The following is a 24,693-nucleotide window of genomic DNA, read 5'->3' as shown; positions in this document are numbered from 1 at the left end:
CTAATATCATTCTGTCTCAAAATACTAGAGAAGTATTAGTAGTTGAAGAAGTTGGTAATTTCAATGTGAAATGGCATGTGAGTGCTAATTTAAAGGCTATCAAATGTATACTTCGTATATGCAATAGGGCTAATGCAAAATATGGTTGCACTTATTACATGAAAAGTATGGGGTCAAAAGAGTAGCACAATTTGCAACCAACCAAAAGATCCCAATGAGAAACTATATAGATTTGAGTTTAGGAAAAAAGATACCCCATTCTTTTAATTTCTCTTATGAATATTTATATTTATACTTAGCTAGAGATTAGAATAATTGACAAGCTTCTCGAGTTGTGTGTGCATTATTATTAAAGATGGGCTTTCATAGGGTCAAGCTCACCTAAGGAAAGATCCGATAATTTCAAAGAAAACATGAGATATCTTGGCAAATATCTTTTTTGAAGATTTAAAACCTAGAATATTTTTTAAAAACCATTGTCAAAAACAAGTAAGATTTGTAGTTGAACATTTGTATTCTTGTACATATCTATATGATGTCTTTTGTTGTCTAAGGACATTTACGAAGATGCCAAGGTGACTTTACACGTCCGTCGTGTACTAGCCACATTTGTTCTTTTGAGACAATTATTTTCAACACCCCTACAATGAGTCAATTAGTTTTTCAAAAGAAAACTCCAAAGACTGAAAAGTTAGTGTGACACATGATTAGCAATCCAAAAAAGCCATGATATTTATAGCATAATTATAAATAAAGCTGACCTTTGTGAGCATTTACATCATTGTCATCCTTCACCACCAACTTCTCTTTGTAGTGTTAAAATTTCCTTATGTTGTAGCTAGCTATGGCCTTCACATCTATCCACTTTGTTGCTGAAGCAAAATAGCCAAAACTTGATTGAAAAATCCTAGTGGTAGCTAGCTTTTCTAGAAACATAACTTTGTTGGCATTAAAGTATTGCTCTAAGTAGCCAACAAGTCTATTAGCAACTTCTATACAAAGCATAGACAAAGCTGCCTCTTTGAGTACTTGTTATAAATACAAGTAAAATATTTTGGTCAATCTTTGATAGGTAATGTGCAATAGCGTTATACTCGATAGCACCACCACTCCTTGATCCTTTGCACCTTCCCAACGAGTTGTCATAATCTGATATCTCCAACTAAAAAAATAAAATGTGTAAGAAAAATGAAGATGTAATGAAAAACATGATTATGTACTTTCAATCAAGCTATTATTTCATTTTTGTTTTCATAATCTTCAAGTGCATTTGATTCTGACAAGTTCATTAAAGTATTCTTGATATCTTTGAGTTGTACAAAATCAAAACTTCCAAAGAAAGTCCTTACACCTTTATGTGTAAACAAACCCTTACATAAAATGGGGGACCAAGAATAAAGTGTCAAAAAGAAGAGTTTTTTTGGGGGAGATCTTGGGGGGAGGGAGGGCGCACAAGATTGGATTGTCACCAAGGAAATGCAAAAACCTAATGACCTATGAATTAACTTTGATGACCTGCAAGTTGACTTCAATGATGGGAAATGCTAGTATTTTTGATATTTAAATAAAAATATCAATTGCCATACAAATACTATCATAAAAAATTTCCAATCTTAATCTAATGTATTCTAACTATCAACAAGTGTTGTGATGAGCTTTATCCTATGAAATGTGAGGCCTTATGTGATATCAATCCTAATTTACTAAAAGAACTATAGGAAACATATTAGCTCAATTTAAATAAAATCACAAGTTCTCGATTTCTGATGCAAGTTAGAACAAAATCATTTTGGACTTGGTTATAAGGTATTTGTTACTATGCAAGTAAACTAGGACAATCTAGTGATCCTAATATGGACTCACATTAGTCTAGAGCAAAGGTTCCACCTTAATGTGGTATTAAACATGGTTTTAAAAGGCCATGTTGGCATTGGGTAAGATCTCTTACGGTTCTTATGTCACACAATGCATAGTAAACTAAGATGGGGCCTACTTCTAATAAGACAAGCCCAACATCTTGTCATGCTATATTGTAATAAAGTAGGACTGATATTACTAAGGCCTCCTACAACTTTTTGGAGTCTCAAGCACCTACACTCTTGAGCAACTCATCTTATAGCCAAGTAATATTTTGGGGAAAGTGGTTTGCCATCGATGCCAATACCTTACATTATGAATGCTAGGGATGAAGGGTGGCACAAAAGCCTAGTTAACCTTTGGCATGACACTACCCTCAATTTAACCAAGTGCTTTACAAAACACACACCCCCCCCCCCCCCCCCCCCCAACCCCCCCAAAACAAAAAAAACAAAAAAACCCCTCACACAAACTCAAAGGAGTGATGCATGCCTATGACTAGACCTTTTTAGAAACTCGAAAACGCAAAAGGAATGAGAGTTGAAGATCATGCCAAGTGACCAATTTCAGTTGGGAGTCTTCTCAAAAGTCTAATTAGCCATTGTTGCAACACCATCCTAGGGCCAACACTTGAATGCAAGGTGGTTCAAATCCTACTTGATGAAGTGCATTATTGTACGTGCACATGATTTCAAGCTGAATTCTGATGCTTTCCTTCTAAACAGGTCCACACATTCTCCATTGCTTTACTCTTGTTGCTACACAAAGTTGAGTGTTAAATGTAGTATGGTTAAACTCCTTAGGCATAGTTATGTTTCATGCCTGTAGCTATCATAGCTAAGGCTCAAAGCTCTTGACTCTTTGTCGCATTCGATTGCAAGTTCTAATGCTTGATCATTTGGTAAACAAGTTAAGGTTTATGTGCTCGGACCTCATACTTAATTTTTCTTTCAAGCAATATGCTTTCATTCCCTTTTAAACCTAGTACTCAATAAATGTCTTTTTTTTAATTTAAAAAATGCAATTTTCACATTCAATGAGGTATGTTTTCAATGTAAATTTTCTCATATTCACAAATATTAGCAAAACTGGAAGGGCTGGTGTCAAGAAAGAATACTTCACTAGCAAGAGCGTGCTGAAAATCCTGTGATATTCTTAATTGTTGACTAACTTACAATATTAGCCTGCCTCGTAGACAATGCATCATCTCAGTTGACAGTGAAGGGACATTGAGCTATGTAGCGCATCATCTCAGTCCGGGAGAGTAAGGCATGGCAGGATGAAATTAGGGTTCTCATCCTATCAATGACGATACATACAAACTAGGGTTGTCAGTGCCGATAGTACTACCATTCTAGTACTGCTTTCCAACATGTTCTTTCTGTTCATCCTTTGCCACCTGCTTTTGGGAAGACGTAATTATACAGATGGCTTGCGTTAATTCCTGCTACACTGCTCACTGTGTTCCCCTATCTAAAGCAGTTCTTTCAGACCCAACATACTGTAGCTCATTTCCACATTAAGCATCACCTCAGTGTATCAAGATCTGTTCATCAATCACAAGCAGAAAGACAAAGCTTACCAAGAACACGAGTCAATGCAAAACTTTAGCTCCTCCTCTACTTTATATTACAGTGTCATTAAACCCAACCAAATATACAGTGTAGGGTTATCAGCACCCACCAGACAGTCCTGGTTAACCTACCTTTTGGATTTTTAGACTCTAGATTACACTTTGACACATGAATGCCATGTCCTTTGCCACCATAATCTCAGGCTTTCCTTCCCTACAGTTAGTTCCTGTGTCACAAGCATTCTTTCCAAAACCAGGTCTTTAAAGATAGTACACCTTCCCAACCTAACACAGTAAACTACAATGGCAAGCAATACAGTGGAGGCAGCAGATTGATACTTCTGTTTCATTTCAGTCATGGCCTTCCAAGTATGCTTTCTTTTAGCAAAATGCAGTTCCAAACTATAAGAACATTGATCACCTTCGCCGCCGCTTTGATTCCTGCAGAAAATGAAATCAGAAAGAGAACTACTAGCAAAATAAAAGCAGAGATGAAAGACCTCGAACAAACTTCAAAACAACCAGCTGAAGATCCGACCAGATATACAGAGATAAGAAGCACAACAATGAATAACCCTGTTTGCATGACGTAACATTACCCAGTAACTTTAAACTGTCATAAGGCATCCCAGCAATTCTACACTGTTAATGACAGACAAAGAGTGAACCCTTTGACATTATGCTAAGTACTGACACAGAGCACTCCTACGCACTAACCTGAAACTTGTCAAACCTAAGCCATGAAAGAAAAGACTTAAATGCCCTCATGCTTAACTAAAGAGCATAACTGAACACAACTGTGCTCCTCCCAGACCCCCCCTTACACCCTCTTCCTCCCGTTGCAGTGGCTCTGCTCAACCATTTCTTACAGACTTACAAGCAAGCATGCCAGGGGAGGCAAGGCACTGTGACTCAAAAATGGCCACTACCACAAGTAGCGAATCAAAAGCGCCATCCAACTAGATGTCGTAAAAAAGTAGATGATTCATCCAACCACCAACCCACAACAAAGACCGAAGGTATTCCCTATCCAATACATTTAGCCGTCAATGAGGCTGAAATTTCGCTTTTAACAGAATTTCAATTTGATACACTTGCTATGCAGGAGTTTTCAACGGCTTAAAAGTGCAGTAGTACAATCATCTCATAACCTTTTAATGGCAACTTTCCAATCATTCCAATCTCCTGGCTGCATTTGAATAGAGCACTTTACTAGAGGAATTTTTATACTGTACAACCAGAGGATTTACTCTTGATTGCAAAGGATAACCATAATTTTGGCATTTATTAAATTAATGTAAACTATGTTTAGCCTGCCTAATATTTTGGCCTTCAAACACTCTTCTGAAGAAAATACAAGGCTTGCAAGATTGATGTAGGTGGCTTGCTGGTTGGCCATGTTATTGCTCAACAATAGCCAAGAAAATTTACCACCAGGTAAGATATAGAAAACCTGCAACCATGGTAGATGTTACACAAACCAGAGAACCTAGTCCCAGCCTTAAAATTTCAAAAGACTTTTCTGATCCTGCACATGTGGATGCATCAATAAAGAGGGTTCTCAAATAGAAGTTCAACACCTGAGCATCCTTCTCTGGTTATGTTTAACTCTTAATGCGAAGGTTCCCCTCTAAAATAGAACATGCACAGCTAAGTATTAGCCTCATGAGGTTGGCTAGCTAGTAGGGTCCCTTTCCCTTAACAAAGCACAAGCCTAGATTTGGGAAACGACTGCAATCCGAGTTACAGTGTCAGATCAATTCTCCATCAAACAGATTGTTGTGTTTCATCAAATCTGCTAATGTGAATTATATGGATAAGGCATTCTGAGCAGGTACCAAATTATGTAATATTCCAGCAAACTTCATAATTGTTTGCCAACATTCTCCTAGAGAGAGAGAGAGAGCCAGATACAACCATAAAGCATTGTTGCAAAGCTCTGTGGATGAAAGGGTTGAAAAAATAACAATGTAAAAGATATAGCATTTATAAGCAAAAGCCACAAATACCACATGCACAAAAGTAAGAATTGTCAGTGCCAGGGAAATGCCAATGGGCCCACCACCTACAGGACAACCTAAAGAGCAGAGTCAAATACCGACAGCTCCCCTGTACTAGGGGTGTAGTGCCTCAAAATCAATCCATGCACCGACAAGACCAGTGTCCCATACCACAGCCTTACCCCTTCAAGATAACCTCATGCTGTGCTACCCCCATGGGCTACCTGCAAGCAATCATGTTCTTAGAAATTTCCCTCCATGATGAGGCTTGGGCCTACACTGGCTGTCTTTATGTTGGACACTCACCTGGACGCTGAACTCCCAATTGGCCTTGAAACCAACCACAGAGCCAAACATCTTTTGCTAAACATGTACTGGCAATACTTTGGAGCGTTTTTTACATGGACTCAGAATCCTTAAAAGTTCAAACATACATGCATGGGCTTACGAAACCAATAACGAAGTTCACGTTTCAATCTAGACTCAATCCTAAACTTCTATTCTTTCCAATTCTGGTATCTTATCCTTAACCACTCTTCTATTCTTTCCAATTCCGGTATCTTATCCTTAACCACTCTTAAGCATTGCATGGACTCAGCTTTAAACCCTTAATTGCAGAATATGAGATAGATGGCTGGAACAAGCATTGAAATTCTTAAGGACAAGGAATAGAAATTTGACTGAATTCAAGACATAAGAGACTTCAAGGTCAAAGAAGAATTAGTCAAAAATATTCCACCGCAACCTTACTCAAGGTAGTATTTCCAATGTAGAGAAGGGTCATAAGGCATCAAAGACTCAGCCCACCACTTCAAATACACTCAAGTTTGAAATTTCATCCCTGACATTACTTAGAGCATGTGGAGTTCCTCATTTCTGCAGATATTGTTCGATGTGAATCTGTGATGCACCATTGGACACAAGACTAAGCAATAGTAAAATACAATGTGTTACAGCCCTGAGTAATTAACATGCTGTGAGTGTGAACTGTCTCTGTTTATAAACCCTATACCCAATGTATCAAGTTACAACCATAATGTGTAGTAGTGCTGGGTAAAGTGATGGAAGGTGTACAATGCCGGATGGAGGACACTAGAACTGTAGTACTAGTTGAGCAAGTGATGGAACAACAATCAAGGACTGTACTAGAAATATAAGTTATTCATTAAAAATGCATCACTACTAACCAGCAAGGGGACTTCGAAACAATCCATTTGCTGTAAACACAATCATGTTTCATCATAATGACATAGTGATCAAGGCAATCTAGTATGATCAGTCCAATACATCTAGTCCAGCACTTAGTACAGTACCGAACGGACACAAAATATTTCAAACAAAATACAGTGTTTCATATGGTCATTACAAAACACCTAAGAAGTTAAGGGTTAATCTAGTATAGTAACAGGAAGAAAAACAAGAAGAATCAAGAGGAAGAGTAAGAGCTTGCTTGACAGGTAAAGAATGGAGCTTGAAATCTTGAGGAGTAGAGGATGGAGCTTGCTCGAGGTGAGAGCTTAATGAAAGAGTATGGCAGTGCTCAAGTATGGAAATATGAGATGAATGGATGACTTTTACAGAGAGAATATAGCCCAAACCTACACTTCAAGCAGCAAAATCAGGGAGAAATAGACTTCCCAATGGCTAGAAATGGCTGGCTTTCAAAACAGGTGTAATTCGTATAAAATAGGCAATGTCCACTTTTTGGGACTCTACCGATCCTAGACAGATCCAACAGGAAGGTTCGTCTGTAGACAAAATGCAACCCTGGACATGGTATTGCAACTTGCGGATGGGGCATCGAATGTACATAATAAGGTAAGTAACTTTCTCCCTTTCAAAATTTTGAGCAATTTATCAAAAAAAAACAATAAATTAAAAAGTTAAGAGCTGCATTTGAGTTGTCAAAGCCACATTTTTGTTTGCTTTCGCAGGAAAAGAAAAGCCCCAAGCTGCATTTTAGTTTTCAAAGCTGCATTCTTGTTGTTTTGATTGTCATTTTTGCACTTTTGCTGGGAAAAGAAAAGCCCATACATGGCATTGCAACTTCTTGATGTAATTGTTAAAAATTCAATGCTATGAGTTTTAAAAGCTGCATTTTTATTGTTTGATTGTCATTTTTATGCTATTGTTGGCAAAGAAAAAACCCATGTTGCAAATTGGCAAGACAGTTTATTTAAATTACTCGTGGTGATTGATTCATGAGTTTCGTGAGTGGACTTGGCTGGCTGCTCTATTGTGCAGTTGGCCAAAGGCAGATGTACAGCCGTGGGGCTCATCCTGCAGGTTTGGGTCAATCATGCAGATGTGGCAGCATCTAGTTACATGCTCATTGCTATAAGCTGCACGGAATGAGATCTGGACAGCACACTGCTGGCTGATTGATTTGATTCCAAGAAGTTCGCCATCCACGCATGAGTAATGAAAGACACAATAGGAAATCATGAGACAAGTTAACCAACCTGTGGGAAAATTTGACTTGACCCTATTCTTTAGCTTTCCATCCACCAAATCTAGCTTAGAAGACAAATGGCTCTTTCTACATGTCTATGGATTATATGGCTTTGTATAATCATAAAAGCCCAATTCCAAGAATTTGTCCAGACTATTCTAAAATGGAGGAGATGCATCAAGAATATCTCGAAAAGATTTTAAAGAACTAAGAAAGCATATATGTCATTAATGAAAAGGAGCATTTCTTCTCAAGCGACCTCTTCAAATAAATTCTAGAGAGCAAAAGCTATGGTGATGTGATCCAACTTGCGGATATGATGTCAGCATGCTCTTGGTTTATATTCATGTTACAAAGTCATCAATGGGACTAGCTTGGGGTTTTTTGTAATTCAGCTAACCCTTATCCTTGGGCCTTCTCCTAACATAAAAGATGCTTATTGGAAGTTCAAAACCTCGATATCTAAACTCAATACAGGTACTGGACATAAGAAGAAATAGAAGTACAACAATGTATATGTATGGCTGCAATCTAGACATCAACATATGTGAGGCTAGAACATTGGGCCCAAATACTAGAACAATAACTATTGTTCAGCAAGTGCCACATGCCAAACATGTGACACACCGCAAGTCACGTAAGTGCACATCGTGTAAAAAAGCACAATGAAATTAGTAAGTGCTATATTATAAAATTTCAACCGGGCATGGGATTATATTCATACCTCATGTTATTCGAGAAAGAAACAAGTGGCTCAATTCTCAATTGGAGCATAACTTCAAGCTCAAACAGAAGAAGAGCAACCCAAAAGAAGACAATTTTGATGTTGATTTTCTTCATCTATATCCCTCTTGAAGGCCTTCCAAAGGGATCACCCATATTCCCTCTTTCTACGAATGATTTGAAGGCAAAAAGGAGGAGCAATGAGTATGAAGAAGTACATGTTACACCACGAGAGATCGGGCAACTTAAAACTTGACCATATTTTCTCTCGCCTCTCATACGTCACCTAGACACAAAATGCAAACTCTAAAGACAAGATTCTAAAAGTATTTATAATAAACCTAGCTCGAAAAGTTCTATTAAAGGTAATCCACATTCCTATACATATGACTTCAGTGCCAACTCTCTAGCAACTCCGTATTGCCATCTTCATCATCGCAACCACATTCATCATCTTCTTTCTTCTCTTTGCCAACTTGTTGCCCATCGATTCAAGAGCTTCCTCGTTGTTGTCCTTTTGCCTCTGCAGCCACCACCAACCTTCTTTCGCTCATCACCAACAACACTCCCGCACTTTACCATTTTTTCATCATTCCTATCTCAAAATTATGTTATTAGACCAGGGACTATGCTCTCATCAGCCTCCCTCCTCTGATAGGGTGGTGCCAACCACTTTAATCTTGGACAATGGACAGCCTATTGGCCCAAAAAACTAGCACCCCTTGCGGTATTGCTTTTAACTATTATTGCAAACGGATGGAGTACAACTAAGATTCTCCGATCCCCTCTGCTAATTCAAGTGCCTCTTGCCATCAAAACTGACTAGCAAGCTTTCAAACAAATTTGCCCCTAGGAATGCTTGGGGATTGGCCTTCACCCTGCTCCTTGAAAGACGCAGAGGTGATGTCTCACTTCCTCAGGTCACGTGTGAGCGGGCTACATGGCCTCCAACTTCTAGTGAGAGAGGAGACGCAACTGTTAGACTCAGAGTATCTGATGATACAACACTTTATGTAGAGGACGATGAGTTGATGCTGGGAGAGTGAGACTCGCTCTCGAGGTGTTCTGTATTGTGGCAGGAGCGAAAATCAACTGGCGAAAGTTGGTTGGTTTCCTTACAAACTTGGACTCCAGCACGGGGTGGGGCGTTCACTTGGGATTCAAATGGGTATGCAGAGGATAGACCATCCCTTACCAAGGGTTCCAAGTGGGACTCGACATCACTCTTGCCCGGCAGTTTCTTCCAGTCCTTGACTCTATTCGGAGGAAGCTCACCTGCTGGAGTACCACTCGCCTTTCCCTAGCAAGCTGATCCTTGGTGGTTAAAGAGGTCCTCCTAGCAACGGCTTGGTACACCGCCTCGTGTTGGTGCTTCGCCTCGTCCTGTGTAGTACAGCTTCGCCGCCTAGTGCGGAACTTCCTCTGGGCTAGGTCAGACGGCTCCAAGGACTCCCGGGCCAAGGTAGCATGGGAGATCATCATCCGACATCGGTCAAAGGGAGGGATTGGAATCATAGATCCAGACTATCAGAGTATGGCCCTCTTGGGCAAGCTAGTAGTTCGGGGCCTCACACCAAGAGGGCAGACCTGAAGGTCCTATTGCAAGAGGGTCTCCAAGAGTGTAGACCGAGGCTTGGCGGTGATTGAAGGCCGTCCCTGGGATGGATCTTCACGACAGCCCAGATCAAACCCCCCCCCCCCCCCCCCCCGGAGATCCCCCTTCCTACACAGTTTGCTTCGTGTGTGGCAAGACTCTGTAAGGCCCTATTTTAGAGCCCCCCAGGCTGCCAGTACAAGATAGACCACGAGTCGGTGATCTGAAACCCCCACGTCAAAGATCAAGAGGGGGCTCAGATTGGCGAGCACCCCCACATTCAGTGGGTTGGGTGGGAGGCCGGCCAAACTTGTACCATCAGGACATGGTAGGAGGTGTACAGGATGATGGACAAGGTGTTGTAGTGGGCATCAGGGTGCCAGAGAGGAGTTGAGTTGAGGAGAAGGGAGATTGACACAACAATACCTCAGGAGTGGTTTGCCCCCTCGAGACAAGAGCTGATAGAACCCAGGGAGGTATGGGCCGCCAAGTTTTCACCAACAACTATCCCCCTACAAGTGGCAGGTAGAGTGGGAGGCGCCCCACACGGAACGTTCTTCACCGTATAGGAGGGGGGACATCTGGCCCTTGACAAAGGGCAGCAGGATGAGGGGAAAGTTGTCCTTCCATGGAGGAGGATTCGGATGGTTGGCCTTCAGGGGAAGACATGGCGGTTGGACCCTTGTGTCTTCTGGGAGGAGCATAGGGAGTGGCGCCTTTGGATTTCGGAGTAAAAGCCACTTGATGAGCTAGAGTGGGATCCAAGAGAGTGGCTATGGCCGGCCACTGCGGTCGCCAAGAAGCCATCGAGGTTCCTGGAGTACATAGCCATGATTGGTAGACACATACTGATGCAGGACGACATGGATTGGGCACCGTCGCGCAGCAGGCACTGGGCAGAGCATAGCATCACGGAGGCTTTCCGACAGACCTTCTGGCACCGCCTATAGGACAGCTGGAGGCCAAGGAAGCTATCATATTTCCTATGGATGGTGGCACATGGAGGCCTGGCGATGGGGAGTTGGTTAGCCCACATGCAGAAGGATGGAGGTTGTAAACGCTGCACACATCAGCCTCTAGAGTCCCCAAAGCACTGCCTTTGGTCATGTGAGGTGACATAGCTCGTGTGGAGAGGAGCATGCCACATCCTTTGTCGCATAGCTCCCAGCCTTGAATATATCTCATGGGGAGCTTTCTGCTGGTATGCAGTCAGCCAGAGCCGTCACCTTCTGTGTGAGGTTGGGATACAAGACACGATATTCATTATTGAGGCAAGGTCATGCGCAGTGATGTGTCTGGAGGCTCTACCCATCCGCCAGGTATTGGAGCCCACAATAGACCGCTCTGAGGTATGGGAGATCATAGGGAGTCTTACTGGATGGCATATTTGGAAGGCGCGATGTCATGAGGCTTTTGGCGGAGAGAGACTTTCAGTATAGGCGACTTTAGCAGAGCTCTGGACCTCCATCATCCACTCTCTCCGCGGCCATTGGGACCAGGTGCAAGGCAAGTCTCGAGCTCGGCAAGAGCTCCGTTCTCATTTCATGCGCACTGGGGGAGACCAGGTTCTGTTTTTCGTTATGCAGGCAAGCAGCCCCAAATGACGATACATCCCCTCCTCCATGGCTTCTTGCCCCCATCTCCCCTAGACCACCCTGAGAGGCTTGTATACTGTTGGGAATAAAGAGCTATCATGCCTTTTATATTTTCTCAGGTGTGAACACACCCTTAGCACATTTGTACTTTCTTATATATCTATCTAAAACCTAAAGAGGCACACTCGTCATTGTACCGAATATCCATTGTGTCGTGCTCACTCTCCTTTCTACTCATTGCTATCTCTACTCTGTGTGTGTGTGTGCGTTATCCATCACCTTTACTCTCAGCTCCGCGTCAGGCTCAAGCATTGAGTGTCTCGATCCTCGCACTCTCTGTCATACCAAACTGGTATCGGAGCAAGCAAGGAGTGCACGCTTCTCAAGAGGTCACGCATGAGCTGGGTGAGCAAGTGATTGCCAAGGCGACAACTGCTGATGGAGAGCACACAAGCAGATACAATGGTTGCGTGCAAGGAGCGACCAAGTGCAAGCGACAAACGGCTACGCGAGCAAGCTGCTCGTTCTGCAGAAGGCGACGGCGTGACTGAGGGCCAAGTGTGGACAATCAACAGGCGACAATGTCGACTGCGTGACAACCAGTCAACGGGTGACCATGACCAAGCAGACATGACAACCTATTGACAAGCAACGCCAAATAGGCGCCACGTGAGGCTCCAACGAGGAGACAGGTCCAGCGTGTCGCAGCCGCCAACTGCACGGGCCCATTCCAGGTCACATTTTTTTCAAAAATCAGTTTTTTTTTTTCTTAAAATCCCTTTTGCCCCCTTTCCTTTGCAAGCATTCGTGCATGTAAGCACAGTTCAGGATTTTGGGCAGATTTGTGCCAGAAATTTGGGGATTTGTCCAAATAATTACAACCTCTTCTACCTGTCACCTACCTCTTGGAGCTGTTCCATCATCAAGAAGTTGTTGTCAAGGCCTTCACACACTATCGCCATCATTTGGGTCTCATCGCTATCATCATCCTACTTGCGTTTGCAATCAATTTCTCTCCCCCAACAGCCGCCATCAACATTTGCACTATAGCCATCAATTTTCACTTATCACCCAACATTAGTCAGCTTGTGTTTGCATGTTTTGCACTGTCACAAAGTTTTCTCTCTCCTCTATAATTTGTATTTGCTGCATATTCTCTCTCCTACTACCTATCTGCATCAAATCCAATCTTCCCTATCTGTGTTTCTTGGGATTTGACACACAGAGGCTGCCTTGTTACATTTCAAGATCCATTTCGGAGTACGACACTCTCTCCAACTCATAACCTCAACCTTGATCCTAGAGATACGAGAGTTTGAGGTTCACTGCATATTGTGTTGTTGCATAAGCATAGTATACTCAGTATTCATTCACTTTATTATTCATTGTGTTCACTGTCTCTAAGTTACCCTAACCCTAACTGTGTTCTGGGTTATCAATTTGTGCTTTGTCGTATGATTGGTTTTGTGCCTTTGATTGGAAAGCTCATTTGCAAAAGCAAGTACAACAAAAGGGTCAAATGACTTCGAATGCATTCACACCACCGCTTCAATCTCCACAACCAAACACGATAGAAACGATCAAAAGTGGGCCTCCCCACTTACTATTGTCGGATCTAACATGGGCGGAGAACCATCGGACTACCATGGAGCCACAAACCATATCAAATTTCCGTCGTTAAGTATGATCTTATTCTTATGCATAGGGTTCAGCAAGAGGTTAAAGATAAGCTTGAGTTATCTCCTTTAGATTCAGTACACAGAACTAATGATCTTGCAAAGACCTTCGGAATCTCCACTATGGACTGGCCATCCGCAAGTGCACCCTAGCTCAAATTACACTCCATTTCCACAGTACTTTTTGTCTCCAATGGCAAGTATGAACCCTATCATGTCAGATTCTATATCAATTAATTCTATATTTTTTATTGGATCGGGGGATGCTCATCAAGAACGGACTCTTCAAAATAACCTTTGGTTTTTGAGTAATAAGGAAGACATGCATTTCTTTATGAACTCGAAATTAGATAAGAAGCTAAAAGAAAAACTTGTAATTATTCCTTCCTTTCCTTTTCTGTCAAATAATTTTGTTTCTCATGGTCAATTTGGAGTAGGTGCATCTTCATCTAAGTCTCACCCTCCCTCATCTTCCGTTACACCTTCCTCTTTGCTTCCATTAACTGCACTACATTTAGCACCAAAGACCACATCGAGGGGATCCTGCACACTTAGGTACAGCCTTTAGGACCTCTACATACCCATTTTCGAGTGGTGTATTGTTGCCGAAGGCTTGACCTCCCACACACGCTTTTGGGTTATCCCTCTAGGAGTACGTTTCAAACATACTCCAATGTGGATCATTTAGTACCGTTTGCCTCTAAGGCATAACCTAGTGGAACATCCAATCGTTATATAGTGCCCCACCCAACATTTAGACAAGGATATTGTGTCCCAATGCCTCCGTTTCCATCCACGATACCATATTGAACTATGACAGTATCGGTACCTCCACATCAATCGACTCTCCCATTGGACATCAATAGCCTATTTCTGGCTATCCACAATTTACCCCTCCTCCTCCTTATCCACCACCCTATCCCAGGCATACTCAAGTGTGGATCGTTTAGTACTGCAGTTTGCCTCTATGGCATAACCTAGTGGACCATCCAATCATTATGTTGTGCCCTACCCGACATTTAGACAAGGCTATTGTATCCCACTATCTCCACTTCCATCTATGGTACCATATGGAACTATGACAGTTTCAATATCTCCATATCAATCGGCTCTCATTGAACATCAGTATCCTATTTCTAACTAACCACCATTATCCCTCTCTCTTTCTTATCCACCACCCTATCCCACCTATCCATCTTCACAGACACCTCATGGTTCTAGCTCCTCATTCGCCAAGCATGCTTTTAATAACAAGACTCGTTTCAACAGATAAAACTACACACTTGGTCGAATTCGATGAGGCATGTCTTAGACTCTAAAAAGCTATCTTAGTACAAGGGTTTAAAACCCCAACCTTATCCCGCACTTATTCCATACAAGGTTGTTTGCTCATGGAAGGCCCGTAACACCTCCGTTATTATCGAGCTTATGCAAGACTTGTTGCATGAGCTTCATTCTCAGCTTTAGTATTTCGACTTAGCATCCAAGCATTGGGCACACTTGATTTACCGCTATGCGGCTCGTGATAAGACTCGTCGCATCAATTTGGATCATGAGCTCCAAAAGTTGAAAATCACAAACAAGGATGACTTGAAAGTCAAGTTGACTGAGTATCGGCATCTCCTCACTAAGTTCTCAAACACAGGGCTCCTAAGTTCTCTGACGATTAGGTTACCATGTTTCTTATCGACTGCCCCACCTCACTACCCTCTCATACTCCCTCCTTGGCATTGGAGAGTCGTAAAGAATGATAGCGTCCCTAGACTAGAAAGCAGCAGAGGAAGGGGTAGTCAAGCCCTTTCCATGGTCTGAAGAAGTGGGCCCCTTCTATGCCTTGGACTCTCCCTTGATCGGACGATCGGAGTTAGAGTGTGAGGAAGAGGATGACTTGACGAAGCAGTCCGCATCCCGCTTCCTCTACTTCTTCTTCTTCCATGAGGTTGCTAACTCCTGCCAGTCCTTTCGCAAGTGTCCCTTCTTACCACAGTGATAACATTGGGCATTCGACTTCTTCTTCCTATCACTCCTCTCTAAAGTTGTAAAGGCCTCATTGAAACCTCCATAATGAGACAAAAACCTTCCTTATAAATGCAAAGATACATCATGCTCAAAAAGCATCAAGGACATATGTGTAAAGCTCATAGGTATAGAGAATGTCTGCGCCCACAAAGCATTGGTCACTCCAAACTCCGAGGGGAGCTTGTAGAGTACCATTCACACTAGATGTGCCTCGCTAAGGGCAAACTGCATGTGTCGAAACTGGTCCTATACCTATGTAACAGAGAGCAAAAATAATTGAATGGTGACCTTCGACTCAAACTTCATTTGTTGAAGTTGTCCATAAAGGGTCATGGCACACATGGGGGAAGGTGTCTCATACAACATCTAAAGCTTTGACCATATTTCTTGTGATGCCTGGCGTGAGATAGCCGCCGATAGAACTTATTTAAAAATACACCAACATGATGCAAAATACGCCCGTGTATCGTCCAAATCCCATGTAAGCATAGCTTCCTTATAGTCGTTCTCATTAAAATCTTCGAGAAGAGAAAGGCTACTAAGGCTGAGAAATAGCTCTCCTAATAATATACCAAATCCCCTTCGGCACAAACCAAGGTGGTTCCATACGTAATGTACGGCACGTATAGATACGTACTATACGTCGTTCTATATGGATACATTTTTTATGTACGTAAAAATACGTACCTTTGTTAAAAAATAATAAACAAGAGGATATTTTAGGGTGTTTTCCACTGTACATTAAGCATAAAGATATATACATTCCCTACTTAGTACTTATGACCATGTCACATCACAATTGAAACCTTTAAGCATTAAACATTTAACACGTGCATAACACTGAATAGTGAAAACTGAAATTTGAGACTATCAAACTAACACTGAGGAAGTCTACATAATAAAGAGCCAAAACATAACACAGTACACTGCATCAAACAACGTACAATTGCTAACAAGGAAGTTAGGAACAATCCACCAAGGTGACAAATGTCAAGTCAAGATGGCTCCTAATAGAGCATACATATGTCATAAATAAAAACACCCAACTAAAATATATGAAAATTCAAAATTTTTAGATCTGACTGTAGTCACTAGTACCCACAGTCCACTGCCTAGGCTCTAGCAAATCTCATGATTAGAAGAGGACGATGATGAGGCTGAAGAGAGCATGTCTCCATCCGCCACGACATTGTCATCGTCGTCAAACTCTGGCTCTACCATCACAGGGCCTGTAGCCTGGACAGCATCACCTAGATCCTCCTCCTCCTCAGTGTGAATGAGACGAACTGCCTCATTCGCACGTCGCCGAGGAGTCCGAATGGGTAGCTTCCCTCTGCGAATGCCTTTCCGTCGAGCACTCTCTGGATTTGCAACTTGCTCACGTAGTGGAATGCTGTAAGCACGTGCGCGTGACCTCCTTACACGCCTATTCACCTCCTCCGTCTCTCTATGAAGCATACGCAAAATCTCCTCCTACTCGTCCCTAATATGCTGGTCCTCATCTGTGATCGGATGATTCGGATCAGCCATCAGCTTTATACGTGAGGGATCAGCCTATTCAAGATGGCAACATAACATACATTTGTTAACATTGAACAATAATATAAATTTTAAATGCTAATATAGAGATATAATATTTCAAACATGTAAATAGCTACTAGTTCGAACCTGCTTGGGTGTCCCCAAGGCATGGTAGGCGCGCACAAGCCTCATATTGGCCTTGCAATACACTAACTTCTCCAATTGAGAAGTGCTAAGGCGATTCCGGATCTTTGTATGAATCAAAGAATAAGCACTCCAATTGTACTCACAAGCACCCGCTGAGCAATCCTGCATTTGCAGGTGTCATTGGCTTGATAACTGCCATTGCTACACTTGAGAGAGTGAAAGAGAGAGAGAGAGAGAGAGAGAGCACAGAGAGTGAGTAACCTGTGAGGATACGTAGAGCCAAATAAGTCAGACGTGGAAGACCTTGCCGACCATAACTCTGCCACCATGTGAGAGAAAGACTAGTAGTCTCCGAACGCAATGCCACCGCCCGTGAAAATGATGGTCCCAAGTTATTCATGAAGCTGCACATCTCTGCATCTATTTGAAGTTGCTCCTCCTCGTCAAAGATACGTGCGATGAACTTGTCTTTCAGTTGCATGAGATACTGCTCATGGAACAGCCTGGGGTCTTGTAGAAAGGATGGAGTAAAGCAGCCATCCCATGAATGGGACGACTCATAAACTTCCACTAACTCTCGACAAGAATCAAGATATCATCTCGACCGCAAAAATCAGCAACATCAAAGTTTAGACACATTGCAAGGCCAATGCATGTGCTGTACTATATAGCCTATGCATTAAAATTTAATAATAAGTAAATAGCATATGCAAGCAGCCATAAAGAAGTACAAGAACAAAATCTAGTACTTACCGCTGCTGGGACAAGGCTTGGCATGCTATGATATGGCTCTTCATCTGCATGAAGAGGTGATAAACCAGACCCAATGTGGAGCCCTCCATGTCCATGACTCGTAGCATCACATACATGGGCTGCAAAGCCACTATCAAATCCTGCACCTCTGTCCAAAAAGACTCATCTAGGATACGCCTTTGAATGGCTTTGGTCCCCTCTTTTCGTCCATGAGACTTATCCCTCCACTTTGGGTCCACAATTGTCTGCAAAAGTGGATCCCTAAGGTTGAACAACCTTTGCAACACCAAAAACATGTATGCAAATCTGGACTTGGAGGGCCGCACCATATCTAGATTACTGTGGCTACGAAAGATGGCTAAAGCCTGATGCTTCTTTCGAAAGAATGTGGTCATCCTAGTAGCATCTGAAACTGTGGGCTGCACCCAAGGTAGTTTGCCTATGTCCTCCATAAGCAAGTCTAGACAATGGGCTGCACATGGAGTCCACACAATGTGTGGAAACTCTGCCTTCACCATTTTTCCCATTGCCTTGCAGTTGGATGCATTATCTGTAACAACTTGGACCACATTCTCTTTACCAATCTCCATGATGGCTGTACGAATATGCCCATAGATAAACTCAACTGTGATCTTCTCTCTTGCCTTCCCTGCATCTACAGCGCGCAAGAAGTAAGTACCAAGATAAGAGGAGACAAGTATATTTATGATGTGCCGCCTGCGTATATCACTCCATCCATCAGAGATTATGGTGCATCCAAACTGCTGCCAGCCAGCTTTCACTGGGACCAATGCCTTATCTATTAAGGCTTTTGCTCGTCAAGTGCAGTGGTGCGCATTTTTTTGTAATCCAGCCCACACCATGAATCTGTAGCACTAGCACCCACTTGGGCAATGGCCCTAACCATCCTCTTCCACTGCTCGGTTCTTAAGACATTGAAACTGATGTTGCACTCAATGAGAGTGCAAGCAATCTCCATCTCAGCCACCTTCTGACACTCTCTCACCCAAGACTGAGAATGCACACGTGAAGGCAAGGTGGTTTGCCTAGGCACATGCACATCATTAGAACCTTCCTCCTCCTCCTGCATGACATGAGCCCTCTTCCTACTAGCAGATGGCTGCTCTGAGGCAACGGGCTGAGACACAAAACTCTCCTCTACCTGTGTAGGAGGATCACCAAACTCCCCAATAAGAGCATCGTGCAAGGCGTCTTGTGTTTTCTGGGATCCTTGGCCTTTTGCTGCTGCCCCCATTGCTGGGAAGTTCTCAGCAATCATTTTGTGCAATTGATGCCCGTCAAATGCTTCACCACACGCGTAATTGTACTGGTCAATGTGAAATTGCAGAATTTGCATGACCACCTGCGACTACCTGAACCAGCTTGCCCGGGAGTGTTGACGATATGGAGTATATTGGTATACTCCTTCCAATAGGGATTGACTGGTTTCGGCATGATGGCTCCTGGAGCAAGATAAGACAGAAAAACATCAGTAAATATGTGCGCGCGTGCACAAGAATCAACGCGAGCGAGCGTGCGCGTGCGCGTGCGCGTGCAAGAGAGAGAGAGAGAGAAGAGAGTCCATTACGAGAGAGAGAGAGAGAGAGAGAGAGAGACTCCAGCATGCATGAATGTGAGCCCACAGAGAGAGAGAGAGAGAGCGCGCAGAGAGAGAGAGAGAGACAGAGAGAGACGAGACGTACCTCGTCAGTGCACGCTAGCGTCTCCTGTAGCTCACGTAACCTGCGAGCACTGAAACAGTGAACACGTTTGGGGCTTTTGTCTCAATTTTCCTAGGAAAATCCACAAATAACCAAGCGATGCAGAAATCGTTAGGCACATCACGTTTTGGGCCCCAAATTTTACATGAAAAAAATGATCACGTTTTTTATGTTCCATACGTACACAAAACGTACGATCAGTACGTACCGTACGGTAATGATCCGTACGTACGTATTGAACCTACCTTGGCACAAACCAAGCTTGCATCATAGCACGCCATGCAAGATAGTTACGTCCATGTAATTTATCATCTGTAGAAGGGCACGGAGGAGCCATCTAGAGAGGGTAAGAAGAGAAGATAGAGAAGAGAAGGTGTGCAGAGAGGGAATACAGCCAAACCAACAGCAAAGACTTCAAGAATTGAGAGTTTGCATGCGGTGCAACCAAAAATCTGATTAAAAGCGAAGGCCAACTGTTGCAAAATGAAGAAATATTAGTCAAAAGCTGCCAAAAACACCAAAAACAGCATGTACAAATGGTCGCTTGGCCATGGTTAGGGGTAAAAAATGAAAAATACAGACTGATGGAGCATTTAATGCAGCAAACTGATGATTGCAGGCTGGAATCCAGGTGCAGGCTGAAAATGCAGGTTGCTAGTCTGAAACACGCAGACCTGATCAGTAGGGGGAAGAAAGACCTGTAATCAGGCTGAAAACACAGGTTACTAGTCTAAAAATGCAAGCCTGATCAATAAGGGGGAGAAAGGCCTGTAATCAGTAGAAAAATCGCAGCAAAAACCTAGATCCTCCAATCTCATACCATGTCAAAAGTGGTGCAACAATGGAAGCATAGGCAAGTGCTGAAATAAACGGCTAGACACAAGACAAGAGAAATGAAACAAAAGAACACTAAAAAGGAAGAGAACTCAAAGATGTGCTCAAGAAATGGATTCCATATACCAAACATGAGAATGACGCGTACAACACCGAGTCATTGGCTGCATGGGCACCAACACTGGCTCCTCTCTCCAACAAGAAGACCACCCAAAGAATGATGATGAATGCATGGGAGGAGGAGGAGCCACAGAATAAATAGGCCCAAAATATGCCAAATATCGCAGCCGGTCAGCTGGCTGACTAGCATAAAATGCCACAAATGCCACACAAAAAATCACTAAAATAATGCCTAGATAATGACTAAGTGTGCCCAGCCCAACTGGCATGCACAGACTCACACATGAGCTGCAATCCTCCTAGCATCCTTCCCTTTAATTTCTATCTCACATTTTGATATGTCCACTCTTACTTGATGATTGCAAAAAAAGGGATGACTTTGTGAAGTATCCCATTGATTAAGGGAGTTCAATTGGTGATCATATAGACCAAGTTGCATACCAGCTGATGACAAGAATGATTAGTCTCCAAAAATCAAAGAATGTAGTCATTTGACACTTTATTACAACAAATAAACACAAGTGCTCTCAATGTTTAATATATTCAAATCCTATCATGATGTTGATGATGATGATTATTATTATTTTTACAATGATGATGATGTGGTTGAGCATTCGAAGCTCACACTGAACTTGAATGTTGGCTGTTGTATGACCAAAATGACAATGATGATCATGATGATATGGCTGAGCATTGAGAGCCCATACACTGAAACTTGAATGTTGACTTATAGAACCATGGTCCTTGGTACATATTCCACATTTTGTGGGCTAATGGCTCTTTCATGTTGAAGTTTGGAGCCTCGGTTCTTCTTTCACCTAGGCCCTAGACCTTTGAGCTTTGTTGCTTGGAAGATTTCCCCAAATGTGTATTTTAGACATTTAACTTTCATAAATCATCGATTCTTGAGCCTTGATGAATTTGGTAGCAAATGAATCATGAAATGACAGGCCTTTCAATGTTTTTGGATCTATTCATCATTAAAGAGTATACTTTGGAATGCTTAAATAGTTTAAACATACACTCATTAATATGTTTTTCTATTAGGTTAGAATTCAGTAGCAAGCATACACTCACAATGAACAAGTGAATAGCAAGAGAGAAGAGACTGTTGGAAGGCCACATCCACTATGTGAGAATGATAATGAAAGTATAATCCCTAAGGTACTAAAGTACCACACCCGCCGCTGATAAGTATTCACACAGGGGAAAAACCCTTCTCTAACTAGAAGGTAAAAAGTGCCTGTAGATAAAGGAGCTTTCACACTAGAACTACAGAGGAACACAATGAGTATAACAAACCTCCCTCAAGTGAATGATGTGAATGTATACACTAAATTAGCAAATCAATCCCTAGATGGTATTAAGCCTAAAGCCTTGCGAAAGGCTTCAAACTTCTCCCTAGAGAGAGCTTTGAAAAACAAATATGCCGAGTTGTCCTATGTAGGGACATAAACCAAGTCAATCTTCCTAGCATGAAGCCTCTCTCTAACATAATGATGATGCACCTCAATGTGCTTAGTGTGAGCATGAAATGTTGGATTCCTCGCAACTTCCATGGCGCTCTAGCTGTCAATATAGATAGGACTAGGTGACTACCATCCCACATTAAGATCAACCAAAGATATCTAAGCCATACACATTTCAATGAAGTTGTAAATGCTTCCCTTTATTCAACTTCACAGATAGATGTGGCCATTGTAGACTACTTCTTGCTCAACCAAGAGATACATGAATCACCGAGCACAATGTCCTAGTGTCTTTAAAATGGCAAAAGACACATTCAATTGATCACTAACCTGTAGTACTGGGGCTGCGCATAAAGCATGTCAACTAAGAGGCACCATATTAAATATTTGGTCATGTATTACACAAATACAATAGAGAGAAGCATCAAATGGATATCTTGCATTCTCAAGTGTAAACATGTGGCCTCTCTCAATCGGAGTTGAGATAGACTTGCAATCTTGCATCTGAAAACACTCGAGCACCCAATGCACTTGAATTGTTGCAAAACAACGTCCCCCCTCAATTGCAATAAATTGTCTGCCAAGATAGCAATGCAAGTGGCCAAGATCTGTGACATCAAAAGCATCATGCAATTCAGGCTTTAAGGCTGCAATCTATGTCTCACAAGGTTCAATCAAAAGCATATCATCCACATAGAGAATGAGAATCAAGAGACTATTCCATCTTTGTGGACATAAAGTATGCTTTCAATGTGTGAATTTTTGAATCCAAGAGCAATCAAATATGCATGTATCTTTTTTATACCATCCCCTATGTTACATCCGTGGACATCCAAATAGACATTAGTAACATTGGTTATTGTGGTTATGAGCTAACTTAGTTTCAATATACTAGGGACACTTCCAGGTTAAGGCAATCAAGACCTATTTATAGGACTCAAGGCCCTATTGTGCACGTTGACTATGTGGTCACCACTCTTTGACTTTTGGCCGGTTGGCCGACGCATTGGTACACCGGGATGGTGCGGGCTGGATGTATGGAACACCACCTCTTGGATTGTGGTCGTAACTCGAAGTGTTGCTACCAAGCTCAAGGGTGAGCCTATTTGGCTCTACAGCTGAGAAGTAAGTCTGATGCCCACTCCCTTTTATTGTGGATATGGCTTGTGTCATGTCTCGTACACAAGTTGGATCCTGGGGGACGTTTCATTGGTCTCAGCAGTTTGTAGTCAACTTTCCGCACGATATGCAAAAGGTGTTGACAATTGCTAGGTAAAGCATTAAAACAGCCTAGGATCATGCCACGTCTAAGGTAACCAACATCGTCCTCCTCAAGACCTCTAGGAGGTCATGTGGGTTTACCTTAAAAGTCCCAAAGGACTCTAATTCAATGACTACTGGCAAGTGCTATAAATTGTAAACCGCCCAAGATCGTGCCGCGTTTTTTGTTTAGCAACATTGGACTTCTCCAGACCTCCAAAAGGGCATGTGGATTTACCTTAAAAGTCCTAAAGGACTCCGGTTCAATGACTATCAACAATAAGTGCCATAAATTGTCTTCGAGATATTGTGGTCCTTTTCGAATTATCAAGAAGATTAGTTGCGTATTTTACATGCTGGATTTATCTTTGAAAATCCAAGTTTATCCTATGTTCCATGTAAGTCGTTTGAAAGAATGACTAGGACAAGGTGAACTAAGTGTTCCAATTGAGAAAGTCCTATAGCTTGAGGATACTACTCCTAAGGATATTGCTGAGGACAACGATCATTCATAGGAAACAAGTGTTACGTCCTTGGACATCTAAATGGGCGCTAGCAACATTGGTCACAGTGGTTACCAAGTGACTTAGTGTGAATGTCCTAAGGACACTTCAAGTTTAGGGCAACAAAGTCCTATTTATTTATAGAACTCAAGGCCCTATTGTGCACACTGACTTTGTGATCACCACTCTTAGACTCTTGGCCCATCAACCGATGCATTCTTACACCAAGATGATGTATGCTAGTGATATGGGATACCAATCCTTGGAATGTGGTCCTGAACCGGACTGCTACTAGCTCCTAGACTGGAGGGTGAGCCTGTTTGGCTCAATGGCTAGGAGGTGAATCTGATGTCCAATCCCTTTTATTGTGGATATGGCTTGTGTCGTGTCTCATGTGCAAGTTGGATAAACCTCCTCATGAACATCACTATTCAGAAAAGTTGTCTTCACATCTAACTAATGCACATGCCAATCAAAATGGACAACCAGAGCAATAACACTACAAATTGTAGTCATAATTAAAGTGGATGCAAATGCCTCATAGCCAATATCATGCTTTTGGGTATACCCTTTGGCAACAAGGCATCCCTTGTAGCAATCAACGCTACCATCAAATTTGTGTTTTGATTTGTAAACCCACTTTATGCCTATAGCTCATGAAACCAGCCTCCTCCTCGGATAGGGTGATACTAACCTGATTAAACACTAATAACAACAAGTATAAAATTCACATAAACTGAAAAAGTAAATGTTACCACTTAATCATTGACATTGGACAACTTGTTGGCCCCAAAACTTCATGGCCCTTGCAATATTTCTTTATCTTGTATAGCAAATGGTTGGAGTATAACTAAGACTCTTCAACCTCCTCCACTA

The 24,693-nt window shown here is 42.2% G+C and overlaps 2 protein-coding genes and 2 pseudogenes across 7 annotated transcripts in view; all 4 read right to left on the bottom strand.

Annotated features, from left to right (window-relative positions):
• Nucleotides 1–748: 748 nt before the first annotated feature.
• Nucleotides 749–24,693, bottom strand: part of LOC148017173 (chromatin remodeling protein EBS-like) — a 51,858-nt gene continuing 27,913 nt past the window's right edge. Inside the window, exons 5-6 of one of the 6 annotated variants that reach the window (XR_015687927.1) lie at nucleotides 3,033–3,256; nucleotides 1,035–1,162 (exon numbers count right to left, since the gene is read on the bottom strand). Coding sequence is in view for 5 of the 6 variants with exons in the window: in XM_087663284.1 (XP_087519410.1) it covers nucleotides 983–1,162 (180 nt within the window). In the remaining variant the exon portion in view is untranslated. The other 5 variants (XM_087663284.1, XM_087663285.1, XM_087663286.1 and 2 more) reach the window with 5 other exon arrangements.
• LOC148017176 (uncharacterized) lies at nucleotides 10,331–16,962 on the bottom strand. The gene has a single exon (XM_087662826.1). It carries the CDS (start codon nucleotides 16,945–16,947, stop codon nucleotides 16,609–16,611), a length of 339 nt encoding a protein of 112 aa, XP_087518952.1. The 5' UTR covers nucleotides 16,948–16,962; the 3' UTR covers nucleotides 10,331–16,608.
• Nucleotides 16,948–17,718, bottom strand: LOC148017175 (uncharacterized; annotated as a pseudogene).
• The window catches only part of LOC148017174 (uncharacterized), a 9,640-nt pseudogene continuing 2,474 nt past the window's right edge, over nucleotides 17,528–24,693 (bottom strand).

Source organism: Lygodium microphyllum, chromosome 22 (assembly GCF_053477565.2).
Source record: "Lygodium microphyllum isolate KBCC chromosome 22, Lygodium_microphyllum_v1.1.10, whole genome shotgun sequence".
NCBI classification, from domain to species: domain Eukaryota; kingdom Viridiplantae; phylum Streptophyta; class Polypodiopsida; order Schizaeales; family Lygodiaceae; genus Lygodium; species Lygodium microphyllum.
This window is presented reverse-complemented; position numbering and strand designations above follow the sequence as displayed.